This window comes from Misgurnus anguillicaudatus, chromosome 21 (genome assembly GCF_027580225.2).
Source record: "Misgurnus anguillicaudatus chromosome 21, ASM2758022v2, whole genome shotgun sequence".
In the NCBI taxonomy this organism is placed as follows: domain Eukaryota; kingdom Metazoa; phylum Chordata; class Actinopteri; order Cypriniformes; family Cobitidae; genus Misgurnus; species Misgurnus anguillicaudatus.
Window position 1 is genome coordinate 54127249 of NC_073357.2, and position 24424 is coordinate 54151672.

General features: G+C 37.8%; 1 protein-coding gene across 4 annotated transcripts in view; it reads right to left on the reverse strand.

Annotated features, from left to right (window-relative positions):
• The window catches only part of sbf2 (SET binding factor 2), a 183138-nt gene that overhangs the window by 151901 nt on the left and 6813 nt on the right, over positions 1-24424 (reverse strand). For 3 of the 4 annotated variants that reach the window (XM_073859388.1, XM_073859386.1, XM_073859385.1), the window contains exons 1-2: positions 23716-23884; positions 10014-10099 (exon numbers count right to left, since the gene is read on the reverse strand). In XM_073859388.1, coding sequence (XP_073715489.1) covers positions 10014-10099; positions 23716-23770 — 141 coding nt within the window. In that variant the 5' untranslated portion in view covers positions 23771-23884. Of the gene's footprint in view, positions 1-10013; positions 10100-23715; positions 23885-24424 lie in introns of those variants that run through there. The other variant, XM_073859387.1, reaches the window with a different exon arrangement.

Genomic DNA, 24424 nt, shown 5'->3' on the forward strand with positions numbered 1-24424 from the left:
AGTTGAAAGAGTCAAATTACCACAAACATTTCCACATCCATACATTATATTACCACATCAATACCTTAAAATCACTGGTAAAACTAATAGATTTAGCACACACAAAGCAAAAACATTATCAATGTATGTTCAACTTTTTTTCCTTTTGTTTGATTGACATTGAGACAGACTGCTTAAAATCTAAGTGATCTAATATAATGTTATACATCAGATATTTTTACCCAGCAGTTAACCAAACATTTACTTAAAACATAACAGATTATAGAACCTACCTGCCTGAACTCTTATCAAAACAGATATTTGTAAAACTGTAAGTTTGTGTAGATGTCTATCTGGGTCGCGCACTCGCGCGTCTGTGTGCACGCGCTTCAGATGTCAGTCAGTCAGACTCAGCGTGAGGGGATCGCACTTAATAACTCTTTAACATTAATCAGGTACCGAACTTTATCTCTCTTAATGACTCTTTTAACATCAAGCAAGTCCTGCAGTCTATTTTCTAAGTCATGCATAAAAGCGAAACCAAAATGAATTGAGACGCATTTTTGTATTAGATTAAGCATTAGGAGGACGGTAACGTTACACCTCTCAGACGTATAAATAAAGATCATATCAGATGTCCAACGAGCATTGGATTTGGTAGACGATTTGCTTAATGTTCTTATTTCTATGAAAACCTTTTACTCATTTAGAGAGAGTCACATTTGTCTGCGTCTCTGTTCATTCAACTATGGGCTGGACTAAGGGTCAAACAGAAATTGCGCGTTGCGTTAATCTCCGTTAATAAAATTAGTGGCGTTAAAATGAATTTGCATTAACGCGTTATTAACGCGTTAATTTTGACAGCCCTAGTTTATATATTTAAAAAGGAGCATTTTCTGGAAGGCATTAAACTTTTGTGAAAATCATGAAAAATGTTGGCGGTGAAAGAGTTAACTGAAATAACCACTCGTTACAACCGAGGTATGCAGCAAAACATTTGTGAAGCCACAACACGCACAACCTTGAGGCGGACAGTTGAAGACTAGAAAAATGTTGCCTAATCTGATGAGTCTCGATTTCTGTTGAGACATTCAGATGGTAGAGTCAGAATTTGGCGTAAACAGAATGAAAACATAGATCCATCATGCCTTGTTACCACTGTGCAGGCTGGTGGTGGTGGTTTAATGGTATGGGGGATGTTTTCTTGGCACACTTTAGGCCCCTTAGTGCCAATTGGGCATTGTTAAATGCCACGGCCTACCTGAGCATTGTTTCTGACCATGTCCATTCATTTATGACCACCATGTACCCATCCTCTGATGGCTACTTCCAGCAGAATAATGCACAGTGTCACAAAGCTCGAATCATTTCAAATTGGTTTCTTGAACATGACCCCCACAGTCACCAGATCTCAACCCAATAGAGCATCTTTGGGATGATGTGGAACGGGAGCTTCATGCCCTGGATGTGCATCACACAAATTGCTTTCAACACCTTGTTGAATCAATGCCACGTAGAATTAAGGCAGTTCTGAAGGTGAAAGGGTGTCAAACACAGTATTAGTATGGTGTTCCTAATATACCTTTAGGCGAGTGTATTTACACATTAAAGTTAAATGAAGTAAGCTTTTCGAGTTAGAGGGCGCGTCTGTCCGCGCACTTTGAAGTATTGTTAAAAAAAGGAACTACACATCCCCCTTTACTCCAACAACATAAATCCAATTAAAGTGTCTATGAGTGTACACAGATACTATTGAATGACACATCATGTTTGTAACCCATACACAGAAAAATGTCCCTCCTGCGTCTCTAAATAAGTTTCTGAACTCTTTAATCATTGAAGAGTGAATCAAAGAACATCTGTGTCTTAACTGTGTGAGGCCAATAACCTGTCGAGACAAATTTCATTGTTGTTTGTGAGCCACACGCTTGATTTGTTGATGGCAACTTTACATTTTGTTATATACTGTAGCTTATACTGTATAGGTTTAATCACTGCACTGATGACAGCAGGTCAGCCTCATCCAAGTACTACATGATGGCTTCATTTACATGCAGAAAGCTAAACCTTAATTCGAGACGAGGTTAAACATGGCACGCAAGGAGAATAGCTGGCAAACTTCCTCCAAAATTGAAAACACCTTTGGAACGAGCGCAGTAAACACGATGGGGTGTTTTTCGACTCTTTTTATATTTGGAACATTCCTCATCTGTAGCTATTTAGTTCGCTGGGGGTTGAAGGATGATTTTTTTCCCCATTCTGTAAGAGGAAACTTAGCGAAGACAAATCTGTAAACAATAACAATTTACATACCAAGACAAAAATCTAAATTGCCTGACTGGTATGTTAAAAACTTCTATTCAATAAAACTACAAAGACGGGACTGGAGCTATTTCATTACAACCTCAAAGTGTGCTGGTAGAGGCTAGAGACGCACTTAACCCCCAGCGATGAGGTTTTATGAGACCCACAACCAAAACAAGTGGGGTTCCATGCCAGCTGAGAATTTCCAAAACGTGGAGACAATCTGTGACTCGCTACAAATCTTCTTTTATATAATAAAAAATGTAAACATCAAATCAGGGCCATGCATACGTGCACAAAAGCACATTATAATCCAACACAACATCAATCTGCCAAAAATGACACACGGTTGAGCTCCAGCAATAAAACACCATAAAGATGGCAGAGCAGTACAATGGAGATGAAGCTCATCAAAAACATCTGCTCATACTGACACGTTTGGATGACCTGACAAAGCAGAAACTTTGCTAGGGTGGGTGCACATTCTGCTGAATACTTATGTGATGATGATGCTGTGTAGATAAGTTCAAGCCATGTTTCCTGAGGACCAGCAAAACATTTACAAGCCTTTTCGATTCTCTAGCCCACAGGGAATACTGGCACACCCGATGACATATGCGCAACTCTGGACTATTTTTATTCCACAAATCGGCCGCCATATGTGATGCGCTGTTCCAGTAATGTTCAAAGAAATGGGAATGTGTTGAATGTGTGATGCATGTTGTTCTAAATTGATTACTCCAAAACTCAAAAACAACATTGTGAAATGTTTTCAAGAAAACTAGGAATTTTATCTAAAAATAATTTTTCTAATAAAAACTGAAAATAACCAGGCGAACGCAATAAAAAGTGATGTTTGTTGTATTACATAGTGTGTAGAAAATGGGACGAAGGGGAACATATCTGGCTGCAAGTTTGTGTAACAGTCATATTCAATATGAATTATTTACATGTTATGCACTTAAAGGGACAATCCACTTTTTGTAAAAAAAAATATGCTTATTTTCCAGTTCCCCTAGAGTTAAACATTTGATTTTTACCGTTTTGGAATGCATTCAGCTGATCTCCAGGTCTGGTGGTACCACTTTTAGCATAGCTTAGCACAATCCATTAAATCTGATAAGACCATTAAAGGACAAGTTCGGTATTTTACACTTAAAGCCCTGTTTTCAGATTGTTTATAATGAAATAGTACGGTTTTGACTGAAATTTGGACATTTGCGGCTGCCCCGAGAATTTTTGGGTGTTTGTGTTTCACCTCCCACCTTTACAATGGGTTTAATGGTGCACTGGAACAATCCTTCCCAAAATGCACCAAACCCTCGTCCACAAAGACGCGAAACTCACCGAGTGGCCGGGGGTGTTCACCGGCATGCTCACACCAAAATCGCTGCAAAATACGCATTCCAACAGGTTTTATCATAGTTTTTGCCAACTCCATTGACATGTTTTAGATTTGCTGTGAGGTACGGTATTACTCTGCGCCGGGAACTTTGTTTCTATGCTTGCAATTGGCAAAGGCAGATTAGCGCCACCAGCTGGGCTGGAGTGTCTATTATTCAAGCTCTAAGCGGAAGAATATACGGGTGTGAGGCGTTTGGAAAAAAGGTCCACAATAGGGCTAAACGATGTGAGGAAAAGTTGCGATGTGCGATGACATTGTTTAATGTTGCGATGACGATGTGAGTTGCGATAAATATATATTTTTTTCATGTTTTAGGGGCCATTCACATGTCGCGCCTAAAAACACGTGGAAAACACTAGACACGTAGGTTATTGTCACATGACCTGCACGCTGCGCTTGTGTCATTCTGAAAAGTTAAAATGTTTTTGAAATACCTCGAAAAAACGAGCGTGTCGTGACCGTGGCGCTTCCAGAGCACACATACATTTGAAATAATAAACTTGAGCGCGCAATAGACGCAATATGAGAATCACCGCTTCCACAGTACATGTGTTTGCGGCGTCATCTGTCCATAATCCAAAATAGTTCCATGATATAGCTGAAGTGCTGTTCATTTTCACCACAAGGTCTTCGTCTGACAACACATTTTCCTCACTCTTCTCTTCTTCCTCTGCCATAGTTTTTGCTAACAGGCACAGCGTCACAACTGACACCTCACAAATCAATCCGAGCGTAGCTGACTTGGGGGTTCCCCTGATTGGCCTAATAGCATGAACGTGCAAACCGTCACTGCGTCCGAAACCGCCTACTTCCATACTATGTAGTAGACAAAGCAGTGCTTTTTGCATACTATATAGTATGGTAGTAGGCGATTTCGGACGCAGCACATGTCTTCAGGACTAAACGTGATAGGTCAAACGTTTATTACATGCGCTTACTGTTTTCCCTTCATTCATCGCGTCAAGGCTGTCTGTTGCGATGTGTTCATCGCGTGAGTTCATATCGTGATGACGATGAAAATTCGATGTATCGTTCAGCACTAGTCCACAAGTTAACAACGAATGCTAAAACAACTGTTGGAAAGCATCTTTTGCAGCGATTTTTGTGTGAGCATACCATTGAACACCCCTGACCACTCGGTGAGTTTCACGTCTTTGTAAACAAAAGTTTAATGCATTTTAGGAAGGACTGTTCCAGTGCACCATTAAACCCACTGCAGAGATGAGAGGCGAAACACAGACACCCGAAGATACTCGGGGTAGCCGCATATGTCGAAATTTCTGTCCAAACCGTTCTATTTCACCGTGAACAGTCTGAAAGCAGGGCTTTAAGTTTAAAATACCGAACTTGTCCTTTAACATCGTGCTAAAAATAAACAAAGAGTTTCAACATTTTTCCTTTTTAAAACTTGTCTCTTCCGTAGTTACATCGTGTACTAAGACCAAAAGAAAATTAAAAGTTGCGATTTTCTGGGCAGATGTGGCTGGGAGCTGTACTCTCGTTCTGGCGTGGTAATCAAGGACTTTGCAGCTGTAACATGGCTGCGGAGGCGCAATGATATTACACAGCAGCCGAAAATAGTCTCCTTAGTAACCTTCAAAGGCAGGGGACTATTTTCGGGCAGTGCGTAATATCACTACACCTGCTGCAGCCATGTTACAGCAGCAAAGTCCTTGATTATTATACAAGAACGAGAGTATAGTTCCTAGATCCTAGTTCCTAGAGTATAGTATGTTTTACAAAAATTGGACACCGAAGTTATTTTCCCTGAAACTAATTGGTGCCTATAACTAACCTCTACGACATCTGAAAAGTGGAAAAAAATATCTCGCAAACATAATAACCCAGTTAAGATCATGCGGTCAAAGCACAAAAATAACTTCAAACACTAAACCGTCTTTAAAACGACAACTACACAATAGGGCTGGGTATTGTTAGGAATTTCACAATTCGATTTCGATTCTTGATGCTTCGATTCGATTCAATTCGATATTGATTTGCGTGTTTTGTTATCGATTGAATAATAAGTAAATACACAAGCAACTAAGTACCTGAGTATATTTTTAAATAATGTTTGTAGTATTACTAATGTTTGATCACGTTGATGGTACAGGCTTGAAAGAAGTGCTGCTGTTTGCCATCTTTGCTCTTTCTGTTTTGATAAAGCGCGTCTTGTACAACGCTGAACGCTCTCACTAGAGTGTTGCCCACAGCGCCGCCACTGGCCGGGGGAGCTGAATCGATTCATAGGATTTGATGAATCGATATTGAATTGAGAAACAAATAATTGCAATGCATTGATGAACCAATATTTTTACCCAGCCCTACTACACATGTCTTGAGTTCATTCATAAGTCCATTAAAATGTTCTTGAAACCACCTGAAGTCTATGTAAAATAATAACTATGAACCCAAAAAATAATTTTTTGGCACCGAATTCAGGCTTACAGTTATTAAAGTTCTCAATGCAAAGGTTCAATGGAGTATTTAAAAAAAGGAAATAAAATAAAATTCAGTTCTACTGTTAGACAAAAAACAGTGGGAAAAAACATTCTGCAGTGGGAAAAAACATTCTAAGAACTTGTGGTAAGAATTTGTAGCATTGCCAAGCCCAAGACTGACCTAGATTGTGTAACTTGTTGGCTGACCAGAGCTTCATACACCTGCTGGAAGATCTGGTATACATAACACTTCAGTAATACTGAGTCAGGTGCAGCTGAGAGATGTTTAAAAACCCAAGAGCTTACGCACTCCCTCAAACTGTCCAAGATTTCATTATCAACTCATTGCTGGAAATCACAATGGGATATTCCAAATTCCAATAATTACAGCATTTTTAGCAGCACAAAGGCCTTGGATTTGATTTTCAGGAAATACACATACCGTATAAATGTATACCTTAAATGTAGGGCTGCAACAACTAATCAATAAAACTGATAAAATTGATAATGAAAATTCATTGTCAACAGTGCGGACACCCTTCATACAGGATTTGGTTCATTAGTTGTTGGTATTTGGGTGAATAGTCATTGGGATGCTTTTGGACAAATTTTGAATGGCCATTGGGTTGGTTTTGTCACGCTGATCTGGCAACCCTGACAGGACAATGACAGAAGCAGAAGCGCAAATGAACACTGGTTAATAAAGGTTTAATTTCACCCTTTAATATAAGTGAGTTTGAATTTGTTTAATTGTTGTTGGGTTTTCATAAAAATAGTATGAACTACAAACCAATCCATAACAAATAATGTTCATTCTCATCAAAGTCTAAAGTTGAACATTAAAATAAATGTATTAGGCTATGTCCACACGAAGCCGGTGCATTCCCTATCCGATCATTTTTTTCCTTGCTCTAAAAAAATAATCCGTCAACACGAAACCACTGAAACCGACTGAAAGCGGTGTAGTATATATGGCGGACCAGTATGGGGCGCTGTAATTCTGCCACGGATATACACTATACACGGAGAAGAAGACTTTGAGCATGCGCATAACCAACGTATGGTGTTGTCCATTATCGCTTGTTGTTCACCACAATTGCATAGAAGCAATAGATTTTGCTGTAATAAAGCTAGTAGGCTTTAGTAGCTTCTGTAGCACGAACACAATCACGTAGTCCGCCGTTATTGTTGTTGCTGTTATTTGTGACGCTTCCGACACGTGATGTGATGACGTTTTCGCTTCACAAAATATACGGATTGGCTGTACAGACGAAACCGCAAGGGTGTCGGTTTCAGATTTATCCACTTTAAGACCCGGTTTCAAAAAATTGCGGATTCAGTCTCCCAAAACGCCGGATCCATGTGGATGAAACGCCAATACGATAACAAATTTATACATATACAGTGATACGCGTCTCCGTGTGGACAGCCCCTTAATCTGTGGCAAAATTTCTTCACCAGCACATCCCTGAAGACTCAATAAATTTTGTTTATTTATATTTTAATATTTAAAGATGTTTTAATATTTAAAAGCTGCACAAACGTTTTAAATTAAGGCTTAAAATATCAAAATCAAAAAGATTACAGTAGTAAAACTGTAGACGTGTGTTGCTTTGGCACTGCAGGGCTCAAAATTAACTTTTTTATTTGGTAGCACTGGTGCTCCCAAATTTAAAGAGTTAGGAGCACCAGCAAAAATTTAGGCGCATCCATCCAAAAATTAAAAAGGACCACAACTACAATGTAAATGTTAATAGATTTGTTTTATTAAAAATAAAACACCACCGGGCTTTACACGTCCTATGGCCAGCATTTAAAAGTTGGTCTTCTATTTTATTTTATTTTATTTTTTGCTGCATAAATTCCTAAATTAATACCCAAATGCTGTTGAAATAGTATAGCAGCAATAATAATTTAACAATTACAGGAAACATGATTAAGATTACATAGAAAATCTAGCACACACGTAAAACACTTATTAATTGGGACATTACAAAAGTGACCCTAATATAGAAGGCTAATATATAGCCTATTGGTATTGATAACTGCATTATCAGGATGCTTTTACTACTAAATAGGCAATGTTTTAAAAAATACAACAAAAACATACCATCATCATTGTCGTATTCCACAGCAACATGGACCACAAGGATGTTTGTCGAATGTCCATTCACCAGCGCATGCGCACATACACCATCAAACACACTTTGACAGACAGGTCGTTGTCTCCATCAATAATAAACACATTTGTCATGATACGTCTTGTGTTTTTGGCACTTTCGCCATGTTTAAGCAAGGTACGTCTGGCGCTTAAAATGTTTTGATTCCGCCATTAACGCCGTTTTACAGGATTTACAGTAACACAGTAAGTTACATTTTCATAGCGGAGACACTCGAAATCTTTAAGCCACTCTCTCTGAAAGGTTTAACGTCAACTCGTATTTTCCGGTGGTGGAGTTACATTTGAATCCGGATCGTCGTCAAAAAATACAGTAATAACCTTGGCTGTAATCGGCTCGCTCTCGTCATGCTCGCGACGCGTTCGTCTTTTCACATTTCCGCGCTTCACGGCAACAAGGAATGACTGACGCTCATATAAACCAATCTGCGGTCTTCATTAAACGCAAGAACTTAATGGTGAAATTTGATTGGTTATGTATCGTTTGGAGAGAACACTGAACCTGGGACAGCGCCAGCACGCAGGATCACAATCAACTCGCGTCACAACAAAATGGGCAGTCGCACAAATGCTCCCAAATATATTTTAAGGTCGCACAGATTAAATTTCAGTCGCATATGCGACCAAAATGGTCGCAATTTCGAGCCCTGCACTGTTAAAAGTACACTTCTACATGTGAAACCCTAATTTAGTGCTTTATTTAGCTATAATAAGTGAAAAATCTAATTGAGTAAATATTTATGATTTTATCCAATTAGCTGATTGATCAAAAATTAATTGGCCGATTAATCGATTATGAAACTAATCGTTAGTTGCAGCCCTACTTTCAAAACTTGTACAAAATTCTAGCAAAAATAACAGCATGCATGTCTATCTACCATGTGAGAAGAATATACCCCTTGTGATAACCTCTTGTAATTTTTGTGATAACTGATACTGTATGTTGGAATGTTGGGAATGCTACAAGCTGACCCCCTGTTTGACCAATTTAGGAAAGTAAGGCCAAGTCAAATAATGATCTCTCTTATCGTCTTATGATTTCATGCCAAGTTCAAGAATTACGCATTTGTCTTGATAAACAAGTAAACAATTTGAACAAATAGTCATACAGCAGCCCAACAGCCTGAGCTGAACTCAAGAACCAGGACAATTTTAAAGCTACTGTCAGTGATGAATCACAGCATGTTCTCAAGCTCAGATAAGCAAATATTTGGTACAGAGCTTCAGTGATTTGTGTCTGCTGGTAATTGGACAGCATTGCATGTGGAGCAAAATCATGGCAAAAAGCACACAACAGCATAACATTTAAGAAAAGCAGAGACACCCAAACTGGGTGGCAATGATAGGACAGGAAAATTATCATTCCCTTGTAGACAGGACATGAGTTGGAATTCTCCAATTAGAGTAAATGGGGGCGCCCGGGATTACCCTTTAAATAAACAGCGGTTATGAATTTGTTGACAAAAGAAAATTCCGATATGGGAACCACATGCACAAATGGGGGGTGCATTTACTGACTAAGTCCATATTCTTCAGAAATTGCATGTGTATTCTATTATGATTCTATAGGTCACAAATCAGGAAAGCACACCTGACCAATAGCAAAAAACTAAAAGAGATTGAGAATACACAATGATTTAACAATTTCAGACCTTTCAGAGTTAAATAAGGCTTTATGCAGGGTTTTTAAAATCTGCTAGCTTACCATTTCCACGCCCTGAGGAAATGCTGTGCCATCCCAATCCTTTCTGGGAAAGCGCTGAATGATTTTGCCACATCCTTCACCAGATCCTAGAGAGAAATAAATGATTGTGTTTTAAGAAACATGTTTAATTAGGCAACTTCAATACAAGTAACTTCAATAATAATAATGTTTATACTACAGTTCCGTTGAATGCTTGAATCTGATTGGCTGATGAACGTTCTGAGGTGTGCAATTATTTTTTTGGGAAATGCACGGTAAACGTAGCCAAGGCAGCTTTCTTGACCGCATTACAGTTCCATATCACTTCGCATAGTTAACTGTAATTACGGACTAACAAAAACAACATGACAGGTGGTTTTACGAGGCAGTAACAGCGCTGTTTAGAGACGCACAGAGGTAGCCTTATTCACACAATCTCTCTTTCTCTCGCTCGCCCTCTCTCTCTCTTGCTCGCCCGTCCTCTCTATCTCTTTCTTTCTCTCTCTGTGTCTCTGTCGCTCTCCTAATAACTTCACTAATAACTGCATTAGAATGCTATCAACAGCTCAAGCCTACATTGCCAGCTTTAAAATGACATTTTGGAATAAGCAAAAGAGCCGTGGGATGAGACGCGAAAGAAATAGTCCTACTCACAAAACCGGACAAATCCCTTTAAATATATTATGTGATCGATGTCTTGAGGCGTGTTAACCGTAGTATAATCGGAATAATTGACTCCAGGCCATTGAATTATTGAATTATTGATTGCGTCATGGCCACATCACCACCTCGGGTGTGCATTATCTTTCTAATAATTCAACGGCCCGTCATCAATTATTCCTTACTTATTTACCTTATGAAAATCACATTTTCAGAAACAGAAAGATCACATCAGGACAGTGTCGACTACAAAAAACCTGAATTGCATGATCACAATTCCAGATATTCAAACTGGCACAAACAGCCTTTAAACATTCCTTCTGGTCTTTTTGGGGTCCAAAAACCATCTTTCCTGGCCCCTTTTTTGTTGACAAAGAAATAGGGATGTAACGATTCAATCACGATTCAATCGCGGTCCTCATTAAAAATGCCTGTCTGAAATCGATTCTGAATCGCAAGGCTGCGATTCTTTGTTTTATGCACAGCTTGTGCCTGTATTACGGCATTTGGTCAGTAGGAAGTCCTTATCAATCTAAAATCATTATGAGTCGGAGTCGTTTATAACGTGCATTTAAAAAAGCAACACTCGTTAAACAAAATCATTCAAAATATTCTTTATTATCATGAAAATACCTAAAACAATTTGAAGAACAGCGTATAAATATTCATGTGTAGACATTTCCTGGAATAGCGTTTGTAATGCTACTTCTTGTGTGGCACAAAGGGAGTTTCTGCACGGGAGCGCCCCCTGGCGTTCGGATGTGCCGAGATTTCACCGTAATTCATTCAAATTCATTCATTGAGAAAACGCGCATTTGCACGATGAATCGTTACACCCCTACAAAGAAAGCATTGTGTGCACAGGTCCAGGAGCCTTTTAGCAATTAATGTTTACTAGTGTAAATGTTGTACCACACCAATACTGCTCCCAAATAAAACATATAAAACTGTACAGGCTGATAACCAAAACTAGGAAATTTGGCACATTTTAGTGGAATAGTGACTGAAAAGTCAATGTGTTACTGGCTTTTCTGATTTATAGCTTAATACTAGGGGTGTGACGAGACGCTTAATCCACGAGACGAGACGAGACACGAGATTGGGTTCACGAGAACGAGACGAGACGATATTTTTACACTTTTTAAGAAACCCTCGATGATAAAATAAATGAATAAGAAACTGAAATCATGTTATTTTTAAATGTTTTAACTAATCAAGGACTGGCCCTAACAATTATTTTACTAACTGATAATGAAGTAATTTGTTATTTTTGGGTAATAAAAATAGACCCAAGTGAGCAGTAGCCTTTAAAATTACATAATAACGAAGATCCAATAATAATTGGTTCAAATAAAGTATTAAAACCAAGTTACATTAAACAACATTACATTAACAAACACATTACATTTGTGGTCTATAAATAAAAAGCATTATGTATATATTATAACAAATGCCTGCAGGGGGAGATAGTTGACTCGTCTCGCGGACGCTATCTTCACTTTCACTTTAGACGGAGAGAAACGCTTATTTTTTAGCCAAACAATGTTTAAATCCATTTTAATATTTAATATACGTCCATTTCTTTACAATAGAAATGAACATGCAGATATTAAATCATGTAAACTCTGTGATGGTTTAATCTGCTGAGACTTCACATCTGACAGTGATCAACAGACAAACACAACACGTCTTATACTTCATACGAGCTCCCAAACGAACATTATTGGAAACCCAAACAAAAAAGCAAATGCAGTAAAAGACAGAATATAATGCATGCACTGTAAGAGGCTAATTACACCAACCACGCTTTAAACGCTTGGAAACGCAAGGCGCGACGCACTGCCTTTTTTAAAAAAGAGCAGTGCGAGTCGACGCGGCTTTTAATATTGCTAGGCAACCACCGAGTCAGCTGTCTTGTCAATCAAATATTGTAGCGTGAGCGCTCTTTTGCTGTTAACTGTCACATTAGCAGAAACTTTAAAAAGATGACGCTTGCTCTGACCTTGTTTGAGGGTGAGAGGTGCCCAAACACGCAGGAGAGAGTGAGCGAGTGGAGTCCGGTTCTTCAAAGCAACTGTAAACTTCCCTCACCACAACGTAAGGCCCGCATCTCCCCTCCCCTTCGAGTGGACAATGGAAAGACGCGAATGACGTCGGGCGCTTCTCCGCTCTCGGCGTTCCTTCAAAGACGCGTGCTGCGGCCGCCGGCAAAAACCGCAAGGCGCTCAGCACGCATAAACAGCGCGCAAACGCTCCATGCCCATAGAATATCATTTAAAAAAGGCGCCTGCAACTGCCATAAACGCTTTTGGTGTAACTGGCCCCTAAAAGGGTCAAACAGAAAGCTGCATCCTCCGGAGGTCGCATATGCAGGCTGCATACGTCATTAAGGTTTATTTCAGATCATTAACTGAGCATTACATTCGCAAGTCGTGAGCATATTACAACAATTTGCGATTAACTAAATTATTAGTAAACTTTATAATTGTTAGTAGTCTCTAATAAGACAGTCTTTATGAAGTAACTGCAGTTTAAAAATGCGACCTCCGAAGGATGCAGTCTTTTATTTGAGAAACGGCCAGAATTTCACCTACACAAGAAATCTCGTCGCACGAGATCTCGTCACACCCCTACTTAATACAGATGTGGAGTTAAGACTAGGGATGCAACGACGATTATAGATTTTGTTGGTACGGTTATAGTCAGATAAATAACCACGGTTGTACAATTATTACGATTATTATGGATTCATTAATCTTACAACATTAATGTATAAAAACACATGAAAAATTGTTAAATTCTTTTATATTTTTAGTTTTTTTTAATAACCTAGCTGGCTTTACGGAGTGCCCGAAAATAGTCCCCTGCCATTCAAAGTTACCAAGGGGACTATTTTCGGGCACTGCATAATATTATTGCGCCTGCTGCAGCCATGTTACGGCAGCAAAGTCCTTGATTATTACGCCAGAATGAGAGTATAGTCTGCCTAGAAAATCACAACTTTCAATTTTCTGTCAGCCTTAGTACACAATGTAACTACAGAAGAGTCAAGTTTTAATTAGGAAAAATATCGAAACTTTTTGGTTATTTTTTTGGCGCGATGCTAATGGACTAATCAGATTCTATGGATTGTGCTAAGCTATGCTAAAAGTGCTAGCACCAGATCCGGAGATCAGTTGAATAGATTCCAAAACGGTAAGAATCAAATGTTTAACTCTAGGGGAGCTGGAAAATTAGTATATTTTTAAAAAAAAAAGTGGAGTGTCCCTTTAACGTAGCTGCATTTAGTTCGCTTTCTCTCGTTATTAACTTAGAATATGGATAAATCATGGATATAAGTAACCAGATGGATATAACGAATGCAATTCGATGGGAATAATGATGACATTTTGGTTGTATTTATCTGCGTGTATTATGATGTTTAATTATCGGCAAAACCAATTAATTGGTCAACCTAGTAAACAGGCCATTAGATCTGATTATTTCATCTTTCGGTTTGAGGCAACTATGTAAACTTTAACTTAATTTCATTTCTGAAACGTAACAACCTTTAATAAAAACAAGAGAGCTGTATGTGTCCACTTGCATACATCAAGGTCAATACACGTGCTTCAGGCACACCAAACAGTTTACGTGAACTATGCAGAAAGATACAGACTTACAACAAAACAGAGTTGCATCTTTGACATGTGGCAGGGTCCAAGAGGGACCGCAAAGAAAAATAAGGATGTAGTTAGATGTATCAGAAATCATTTTCATAACCAATCATCACTTAAGAAGCCCTCATACTCCAGAACATTTATAACAGTTCATATTACCCTTGCCGGGCGTCTCTGCAAAACACGTTTCATAAAACGTAATTGGCATGTCCCGACTCTGACCTCCATAACAGAACATGAAATACAATTTTAAGCATCCACTTTCAAAAACAACCATGAGTAACACTGTCAGGCTGTATTTTCCGTACATTTCCCATGTTTAAAGAACATTTCGTCTTAAGCAATTGTCAAAGCCATAAACACCATAAACTTAGATAACTGGGTAATTTTGGTCATGAATTGATTTGCGCTTTAAACCTAAAAACACATCCGACAGCAGAGAACATCACATCCCAAACGTGCCGTGAAGTGTGATGCTACATATTGGCGGAACGACAAAACAATGACTCAATATCCGAAACGGGTGTCTGACACATTTATAAAAAATGGGACTGAATGGTGCTTAAAAAAACAAGCTTTTTTGTGGTTATAATATTGCTAAGCTGCGGTTTTTCTAAAGGGGTTTAAGTGGGTTGCTATGCTAGTCGCTGCTTGCTAGGGCATTGCTGATCTCCATGATATCCTGGTCCATAATTATCTCAAAGCCCATGTGCCTATCATTCCTCAAATCGTCTGATCATTTGGGATATGAAAAGCACATGTTTCTATAACAAGCAGCGTAATTTGTGGTATCATTACCGTACAGTAGTACATCCAGCACAGAATGAGTTACAAATGGCAAATTATTTGAGCTATCAAAAGCTCACATCTCCTACCATTTATCTGAAAACTTTAAAACATTTATCTGCCCAGACAGTGGACATAAATCACCATGAGGGAGTCAGGATCTCTTTGCATCACCATCATGTTAGCACCTCACCGAAACTGGCTCAGACGGTGCACAGGTGTGCCAAGGAGATCCAGGCTATTCGAACCGCATTTCATCTTGAATGAGCTTTGGAAGACTTCTCTGACTGATGTCTCATTTAAAGTAACTTGAGTCCTGCATTAGATCAGTTATGTAAACCAAAGATTTTGCAATTTAAACAAGCGAGTATTTTTCAAGTGAGTCACCTCACAATCTGCCTTCACAGTAAATTTCAAAAAAACAAGATAGGCAAAGGAATATGCTATCATTTGCATGGTAAAGGGTACAACACAGATTAGCAAATGTGTGATGTCAATGCATCCAAATTCCAGGAAGCTTGCAAGTAAGCCAGAACAGCTGTGCAAGAGAAGAAAAATAAATTGTGCGAACGATATGTAATTCACAGGGTTTTCCAAAGTGTTGATGCGCCAGCAACAACTACAACACCTATCAAAATGACATAAGCATAATTTATTTTGGCTGTCTGAAGTCAACCATGACACCATGCAAACCACTTTCAAAGTTCATCAAAGTCAAAGAACTTCAGAATCTGATTGACGATCGTATTATGATTTACAATCAAATGAAATTCGATAAAATAAATAAATGCCAAGTTCAACGATGTCAACAAGTCGGGCTGGACGTCATCCAATTCTTCCCAATCCAAATATTTCCATATTACAACACAACTGACAGATCTGCCTTCTCGATGAGACATTTTATCAGAAAACTGGACATGATGAACCAAACTCATCAAGCGATGCTTAAGTCATGATCTAATAACAGTGCAGGCAAATCATTTGACAAACTCAATCATCTCTGTTTTTCCATTTCGATGAAAAAACTTGCATTTGGTTTTCCAATTCACAGACATCTTGCCTGCTATAATAAACATTTGCTATCCAATAGCAAATGCATATGATCCAGGCCAAACTATTGCAAAACAGCAAAGTGACCTCTATCATTTCCTCCATGTCTTTCCATAAGGCACAGCTGAGCCGACCTAAAATTAACAACCTGTAACAAATTATGATAAATCAACATACATTTTTGTGATTTTTGTTTAGTTAAAGGTTGTCGCGAAGCTCTCTCCAACTAGATAACGTGACACCAATATTGATCCTCGATCTTTTTCTCTTCTTGTCCCAAACTGTTCTTGGGTCATTTGGTTAGCCAGTACGCTTACGGAAGCTGTCTCTGCCATCACAACCAGCGGCAGACGGTAAAGAGTCATTGTAATCCATAAACAAGCGAGTAGCCCGACAGAAGCTATAACACTAACTTCCGCATTTGTCCACGACACGGTTGTCATGTGATTTCTACATCAGTAAAGTCGGTAACAATAGGTAACGTGGATATTAACGTCATTGACAGGGAACTGCACTGCCCCGTGTCACTGTTTAGAAATGGCAAATTTCCTCATAATTTACAAGTAGTTGAAAATATTAAAGATATTGTAAGTAATCAGCCGAGTTGGTTATAAAAGGTAAGTAAAAATTTAATGAAATTCTATCTCTCAAACAAATGAAAGCTGTGTCTTGCTTAACACTGTACATATTCTGTGGAACATTCTGAAAGGCAGCCAGGCATACTTAGACACAACGGCATCCAATTATTTAAATTCAATTCAATTCAATTTTATTTATATAGCGCTTTTCACAAGTGTTAATTGTTGCAAAGCAGCTTTACATGAGAAGATGTAGAGGAGAACACAGAAAATCAATAGATAATATAAGAAGTAGAGAAAGCGGTTAAACCGTACAAGCGAGCATATTAATAATGTAACGTATACAGTAAAGTGCTAAGTTAAGCCAAAGTTGGCTGACTCTCCCTGGGACGAAAACCCCCCCTAGGAAAAAACCCAATGGGAAAAACTCCTAGAAGGACAAAAACCCTTGGGAGGAATTAATATATATTTATATATATATATATATATATAGAAACGGTGGATAGGAGGCGGGTAAGCGAATTAAACTTAGTTAAACATTCAAGAAAAGATAACTCATCCAGTAATTGCTGCAGATCTTCAACACAAGCACAAACTCATCAGAGACCTGAGAAGTTTACAACATTATGTGGATCGAGCATTTACAGATCCAAATTGATCATTGCATGCCACTACTCTCAAAGGCTTAAAGCTGCCAAGTAAAAGAGAGACAAGACTGAAGAATCTGCATATGGAAACGCTTGAATCATCCTGATATATTTAGTGTTCCACACCAGGTTTTACTTACATTATGTAATTGATTTTTCAGCATGCAGCAATACAGAATCTTGTGCAGCAAAAGCAAACCGCAAGGTTAACATTTCTATGCACTTTATCTCAGTGGATTATGACCTGAAAAAAATCATGTTTCTTGGTTTTACTTTGCAAACGACTATGCATAAAGCATTATTTTTAAGCAGCATTATAGCCCACAAATACTCAAACTTTGTATGAACAGTACTAAAGATATCAAATGCGGTTGAAACAAGTCTAATTTATAACTATTTATACAAATGGCCTAGACCATAAGGATAAAATGGCATGCAGAAATAATTTACTCCCTCTACATAATCCATAAAGAAGACACAATAACTTTGATAACACATTATTTGTGTGCATTATTTACATGCTACAGTAGTTGCACTCCTTTAAGATAATATAATTAATAGTGGGAAATAATCAGTTTTTACAATCTTCGCGCTATCATCGTTCACCAGACGTTCTATGCTTCAGTTTGTGTTTATTAACCCTTTAGTTTCACATCATGCAGCTATTCCTGTTTTAGGTATCTGTTAAAAACATTAAATTCATTAATAATCTAGTATGTGTTCATTTTCTGTCATAGTTTCTTCAAAAATAAGTTTTATTTGAGTGTTTTTAATAAAAATATTTTCATTTTCATCATGACACGTACCCCATTGATTGCCACGCCCCCAGCCACCGTCCCAAACCTACCACCTTAACTACCATATTTTCTGTGGGAAACCCTGATATCGGTCGACCAATAGTAGTGATCCTCATCATTCTTGAAGCTATCGTGAAAAGCTATTTATGTTAAAAGCCAATTAAGCAGTCAGACAGGATTTGCGCATTTAAACGTTTTGTATTGATAGCAAAGGTCTGCAACAGACAGTCTTTCAATTTATCATTGTTAATGTCTAACAAATAATTGCATTGAAAGTTTACTGTCAGTTTGATGACTAGCACATAATGCCAATTTTCATCCTTGTTTATAAAATTTCCAAATGGGGAGTCAATATGGGTGCTGTATGGATGCTGACAGGTGACATCATCATTCCCTTCAATAACCGTAGATGAGACAAAGTACAGGAAAAGAAGCAGAGCAATTCCAGAGTTATGGATCTGACATTTTAAGTCAAAAATGCAAAATAATTTCTCAGAGAATGTTTTTATTACCAACATATTAAAGGCAGGATAGGCAGGAATTATTTAAAAAAACTTTTTTACAAATTTGTTCAAACTGACCTTATACACCAATACACAAGTAAAATGTAAGTACTCTGAAAAAGAGAGCACAAAAATCGAGTGTCTGTAGACCTCTCAGCACTGTTTTTAACACAGCTAACTTTTCCATTCACTCCACCCCCTCCCTTCTGGGTTTGTTCTTAAGCCACGCCCCCAAAACACATGAACGCGCAAATTACCTCAGACAAGCGGAGAGGAAGGAGCGCGGTGCATGTAATAACATCAAGTCACAATCGCATGTAATAATACACCTAACTTTATCACTAGGAATATAAACAGATGGCTTTTATAAACGGATGGCTTTTAGTACTCACTCAGCCAGTGTTTTGCATGGAAGAGTTTCTGTGATGAAAGCATTGTTGACTCTGACGAGGACTACACTCCGCAGACAATACCGCTACCGCATCATCGACTCGAGGAACAGCCACGTGATATTTACTCTCGTTTGATTGCTTCGTTTATTCCTTTTTTTGCCTTCGCTGACTGGATATGCAGGTACTGTAAGATGTGAATGCAGTTTCTGTGAGTTGTGAATGCTATTTCTCTGCTGTACTATTGCTCTTCCTATTACCTTGTGCACGTTCAAATCAATCGGGTGTGCGCATGTCTGGGCAGATCCCATAGCAACGGGTGGAGCCATGGTCGCGAGAGAGAGTGATATTTGAGCAAGCTAATCATATGTTTCGTCCCGGATGGAAATAATTAACTGTGTTTAACACAGTCGTGAGAGGTCTGCAGACGCTCGAGTTTTATACTCTCTTTTTCAGAGTATTTACATTTTGATTATGCATTTGTATATAAAGACAGTTTAGACAAACTTGTAAAAAAGTTTTTTAGATAATTCCTGCCTACCCTGCCTTTAAACCATCTGTTTATGTTTTTATAACCTTCCAATGATAGAGTCCAGACATCAGCAGTCTATGCATATGATGAGAGATGTTTTAGATGAGGAATATTCATGTGTTATGCATGTGGCAAAAATGTTTTTAGGTGACATTCTTTGTAGGAAATCTGTCAAGAGGAAAAATGCAAAAACTAAAAGCAATAATACTCGACAAATGTAGAAGGAACGGTTCTTCACGGAACTTTTTTTTTTTTTAATTTTTCATGCATGCACTTATGAGGAAAAACAGCATTATGGACGTGATTTCGCTGTTATGGATGTGACAATTCTAAAATCTTTGCTTATGTAACAAATTTTTATTTATTTTTTAAATGGGGATTTATGCAACCAAATTAGGGATGCATAACGATTAATTGCGATTAATCTATAGCTAAATAAAAGTTTTTATTTATGTCATAAATGTGTGTGAACTGTGTATAATACTTATGTATATATAAGTACACATGTATGTATAATTTTATATATTTATATATTAAAGGCGGAGTGCACGATACCTGAAAAATGCTTTGGAAAAAAGAGTCGGGCCAACTACCAAAACACACTTGTAGCCAATCAGCAGTAAGGGGCGTGTCTACTAACTGATATCATTGCCTGGCTTGCGTATGTGTGGGGCGGGTCTATCAACAGAAGGTCCAGATTCTATTGGGGTGGGACGTGTTTTTTAGGTGATTTCAAATGTCAACATTGGCTTTCAGAGATCATGGACCATGACTTTAAGTATTTATATTTATATATCATATAACTTATACATAAATATACAAAAGTACACAAGTAAACATTTCTTAAATATATGCATGCATACGTGCATTTATCTACACAAGTTATTATTTATCTACAAGTTATTATATACAGTTCACACACATATATGATGTAAACAAAACCTTTTATTCTCCTAGATTAATCACGATTAATTGATATGCATCCCTACACCAAATAAAATTAAAATCATTTGGTTAAAACTTTATTTTTTCAAGGTAAAACATTTGCAAGGAATTGCGATACGATGAGTCTACGATGATCTGACAGAGCAAGGACTTCCTTAAAATGAGGACTGTGTGCTCATTAACCCCCACAGATGCCAGGAACACTAAGTTCCCCTAGCACAAGACACTTATTTATGCACTGGCAATTTGTAAAAGCCTAAAGGGGGACACACTGGTTATCTATTCATACAAACATTTGCGACTGGCGACAGAGAAACGTCAGTCTATAATCTGTAGAAAAGCCAAGTTTCTCTGATGCCTTCAGTAGAGGCAAATTAGTTGCTTTGCACACAAGCAGTCAAATTAATGAAAAAAAGCCCCAGTCATTTTAACTTTCATTGAAACAATGTCAACACCAACACACGCAGATGTCCTTACACAAGATACATCACAATGAGGATACTAGAAATGGTTTGAGTTGGGCTTACAGTTAGAAATCTAACAAGACTAATTGATTGTGTGCTGTAGGCTCTTTAAATAGACTACCACACGTCAACAATGTCCTTGTTAACTGACCGATATTACTGAAATAGGAATCCCAAAATATCTCTTCTCTGTGACAGCCCTGGACTCTGTACATGACAAACAATGTGACTAGACTAACTAATGCTTTGAGCTGCATAATGCCTTCAAATCTCTCTGCACATAAGATCAATTTTCTATCCAAAAAGTCTCACAGTGCATTTGAGTTTTACGCTTTATCAGTCCATGCATTCAATCGAAACTACACTGTAAAAAATTCCTTGTTATACTTACATTTTTAAGTTTAATCAACTTGAATTTAACTAATTATTTTAACTTTCTTGATTAGTAAAGAGTTGCTATAAATTATAAAAATAAAGTTGAATTAGATTAAATTATTTCAACTTTATTTTGAAAATTTAAACCAACTCTTCACTAGTCAGGTAAATTGAAATTAATTGAAAATTTAAGTTTATTAAACAAAAAAAAATTTATTGCAAAAAGGATTTTTTTATAGTGGGAATCTAACTTCATGCACTAGGAGTTGAACCATAGACGGTTTCGCCACGGTTTTCGGAGTGGCAACCGAAGTCTCCACCTTGCAATTAAAAGAACCAATCATCAATTGATAAAAACTGATGATTCTCTGGGGAAGGGGCGCATGAGCCCATAAACTGTAAAAAAAAAAGAAAAAGATGGACGATGCAACAAGGCAAAATGTCCGACCATGGGCGCTGCCATGTTACGCAAAAATGTTAGTTTGGAGCCAGGGCATGCGCAGAAGGAATCTTCCGTGGAGCCTGGAGGTGGAACCGCGGTATCAAACTTCTGCCCAAACGCTTGCACACCCAATTTAACCACACCCCTTGAACGTCTCATTTGACTGGCTTGCTAAAATGAGGCAAGTTAAATACAACTAATTTTATCAGTTAAATAACACAAAAATCGAAAATTAATAGTTAGTTATATTTTCAATCTCCCCTCGAAGCCCAGAGAGTTCGCTCAGAGAAGCTGTCAATCACAAATGTCAATCATAACAGCACGCCTCATTTTTCTATAGCATCGAATTACTAGCTAAAATGAAACTTATCACAAAATTGAACAATTGAACATATACAGTATCAACGTGATAACAACTATCTTAAAGGACCAAAACCATCTTTCGGAAAATTGTATTGGAAGTGTCATTTATTTCTTTTTTTTATTTTGACCCAAGTCTCGTTCGTTTGCATGGAGAGCAGCTTTACTTTTCAAGATATATTGGCATGAGCCGCTTGCCAACCTGTGCGCATGCACAGTAGCTGAAATGACCTTGAAACATTTTTAGTGCAATTTGAGCAAACGGTACAGTTAATGTCAAGTTTAATTGTTGGTCTGAAATTTTTTTTGTTAAATTATGATTTTAGCATGCAATTTTAAAGATATCTGTCTTTCCCCATTCAAGTAGATAGGACTTCATTTCTTGCATGACTGAAATAACTGTCCTGAGGCATTGCAAAGATGGCCCTAAAGGGAAACCAAACATTCTTCAAAGAACCATTTCTTTCCTTTTTTATTCAGTATAACAATTTTGCTCTATGTAAGATACTTTAATATCAACCTGGAAATGAAAGGCCCTTTCATGAAACCATACTCATTTGTTTGCCCACTATGAGATTTCTCCAGGTAGTAGAAGATAAGCAAAAATACATACTCTTTCCACAGGGTTCCCACACCTTAGTTAACTTCAAATTCAAGGACCTTTCAAGGACTTTCCAGGTGCAATACCGGCCGATAAATATCGGTGGCCGATACATCGGTGGATCACTAGTATCTATGTATTTATATTTTCAAAAACTTTCCCCCAAATTCACAAACTTTCAAGGATTTCAAGGACCGGTGGGAACCTGTTTCATCCCTTCACCATTTATGGATAAGCATGACCATGTACAGTAAATGAGAGCAATGCGCAGTACCTGTGGCCTCAACACTATCACGCGCAACCCTGGACACGTTAGTCCTGTTTCCTCTGCATCCGCTTTCCACAACACAGGAAGACACACACACGCACAAAGCATCCAAACCTCTCACAACTGATCCAAACCCTAAGGCTAACTTGTAATCAATGCTGTAATGATCGCATAAATACTCCATTAGGAGATCAATGCGTGTGCTTTGACATCAATGTGTTAAATGCGTTACCTCACGCTTCATTTTCGCTTTGTTTACATGTTACACGCTGAGATATACAGTGGGTGTGTGCTGAGATTTCTTTTAAAATTCCACATATATCATATATAAACACTTTATATGTCGCTTTTTGGCGTATAGAAAGTGTTATCTAAAATGTTACATCATGCAAAAACACCATTATTGCTTGCGTTCCTTTAAATCTCTCATTCACGTCCTGCTTAATTCATACACAACAACGGGACGAGACAGCAACCTCTTTAAAATGCAACAAGTGAGCCATAAATCCAATACACATTACAGTATCGGCCATAATAAGTGAAATAGAGTACAATCCATCTCTTTAATGTTCCTCATCTCAGCATTTGTATTACAAGAGTTGTTGCTAACGCAACAACAACGGCCTAAATAAATCACAACAACGCTCACTCCCGCACCGCATCTTACCGGCTTTATCCTGATCGTATCCCACCACTACGAAATAATCAGCCAGTCGTGCCATGCTTTCCTCTTTTGGCGAAATTCTTCAACACAATTCAGCATTTTTCTTTCTTCAAAAGCACAGCCATGTTTGACACAGAGCGAGCCACTGCGCATGCGGTTGTCCGTGCATGGGCGTGGGTCGCGCGTCTCAAATGCTGCATTCAAATGTATTTTTCTTATGCTTACGCAAAATGAATAAATGTATTTTATCATTATAGATACATATTAAATAACTAAATGTATTGTAAAAATAAGAAAAAGTAAGTTTAATAACAATAGCAAGTAAAAAGTAATAGTAGCCTAATATTAGTTTTATTATACGTTTCGCATGAAAGTATGATTATTGACAAACACTGGTTAAAATGAAAGGGAAAAATTGCGTGTTGCTATATTTAGACTAAAAAAACCGTAATAATTTTGATAAGATTTCAATTCAATTTTATTAGTGCATGCACCATGATAATCAGTAAATTGATTAATTTTGCATTGATTGTACTCCAAGATACTGTACACAATACCAGGATGGGTGCTATCATGGTACAATGTCTAAAAGTATGGTATTTTTGGTACATACTTGGCTTTTAAAAGTTAGTTTTGGAAAATGTAATCATTTCATGAAGTTTATCATAGTATGGAATTAAAAATATTTGGGGGATGCCTCAGTTTTTAAATA